Source organism: Pteropus vampyrus, unplaced genomic scaffold, assembly GCF_000151845.1.
Source record: "Pteropus vampyrus isolate Shadow unplaced genomic scaffold, Pvam_2.0 Scaffold241, whole genome shotgun sequence".
In the NCBI taxonomy this organism is placed as follows: Eukaryota; Metazoa; Chordata; class Mammalia; order Chiroptera; family Pteropodidae; genus Pteropus; species Pteropus vampyrus.
Window position 1 is genome coordinate 1,245,455 of NW_011889022.1, and position 1,552 is coordinate 1,247,006.

At 64.8% G+C, this 1,552-nt stretch overlaps 1 protein-coding gene across 1 annotated transcript in view; it reads right to left on the bottom strand.

Annotated features, from left to right (window-relative positions):
- The window catches only part of UCK2 (uridine-cytidine kinase 2), a 17,732-nt gene that overhangs the window by 12,672 nt on the left and 3,508 nt on the right, over window positions 1-1,552 (bottom strand). The window contains exon 2 of the mRNA XM_011374220.2: window positions 416-818. Coding sequence (XP_011372522.1) covers window positions 416-818 — 403 coding nt within the window. The remainder of the gene's footprint in view (window positions 1-415; window positions 819-1,552) is intronic.

The following is a 1,552-nucleotide window of genomic DNA, read 5'->3' on the forward strand; positions in this document are numbered from 1 at the left end:
GGGGGACAGTGCCACGCCCACGAGCTCTGGTTCCGACGATTCTGAGTCCACCTCTCCCCCCGCCAGCAAGGGTCAGGGTGCAGGTCAGGGGCCGTCAGGGCAAACACCGCTGGGGCGGCCGCCCGGGCCCACCGGTGAGCAGAACATGAGCCTGCCCTCACCCGAGTGGCACGGCGGGGGACAGCGGGGACACGGCCGCTTCAGATCGCAGCCGGAGAAGCAGCTGGGCACGTTCTCTCCTGCGTCTGGCCCCCACCAGTAACGGGCTCACACAGGTCACCCTTGGGCAGGACGCAGAGCCTGTCGGTGTTCACAGAGCCAGCTCCGCGTACTGGTAGCTGTCAGCCCTCCGTGTCTCAGCCAGGGGCGGTCAGCTGGGATGCCCCCCACTCCTCCCCCCTGACGCCCGACTCACCCGGGTGGTCGAAGTTGAACTGGCCCTTCAGAGCTCTGGCCTTCTGCTCCGAGGTGAGGACGCGGTAGAAGCTGTCCTGGCTCAGGATGACCACCTGCTTCTGGCGGTGGTCCACCTCGTGCTGCCCCAGCAGCTGCACGATCTTCGCACACACGGAAGACTGCAGGACAGACGGGGCAGCCGGGGTGACGGGGCGGCCAGGGGCACGAGCCGCCGCGCAGCCCCGGGGACGACACCCTGGGAGGCGCCGCCCGAAGGCGCCAGCTCGGACGATGGCTCCGAGGCCCAGGGGAGGACGCACCCGCCCGCGGGGAAGCCGGGGTCCCCTTCCTCCTCCGGTGTGGGCGTGGGGACAGAGCCAGCCCCGTGCACCTCCTTTTCCATCCAGCCTCTCCCGAAGCCGCTACTCGAAGGCGCCGTGAACTTTCCCCGCCTGCTCGTGTCCCAGCACAGACACACGGAAAAGGCGGCGGAACGTGGAAGACGGGGTGCTCACGGGCCGGGCGTCACTCAGCCCCGAGCCTCTCCGTCCAGGCAGAACCGACACCCAGCTCAGAGCCCCGCCGTCGGCAGCAAGGCCAAGGCGGCTTCGCCCAGCTTCTGTGGGTCGCTTTGGTGCCAGTCCCCAGCCACGGGCCTGTCGCCCTCACGGCACACCAGATGTGCACCCCCCGTGGAGCCGGAGTTGCTCAGAAACAAGACACCGTTTCATCCTGTTGCAACACTGAAGTCAACATTTATGTGAAATTTCATAGAATTTCACGTAACTACAGGAAGGCAAGTGATCTGTATGTCAAAAAACTAAAAGCACACACGCACACACGCGCACACACACACACACACACACACGCGCACACACACACACACCCTTGTTCGAGGTATCCGAAGCCTGAATCTGGACTATGTTCAGAAGAAACCAGCTGTCAGAAGCTAGTAACTTGGGGGCCTGAAGAATGCCTTGCGATTCAGGGAACACTCGACATCGGGCTTTGCAAGCGGGCCCGCCCCCTGCACGTGCTGAGCAGTGAGTGTGCCAGACCCCGTCCTCAGCGCCACTTCCTGTCCGGGAACCCCCAGAGCTGTCGGCAGCTGGCCAGCAGGCCCTCCAGCTGGCAGTTTCCAACAGGTTCCCATATC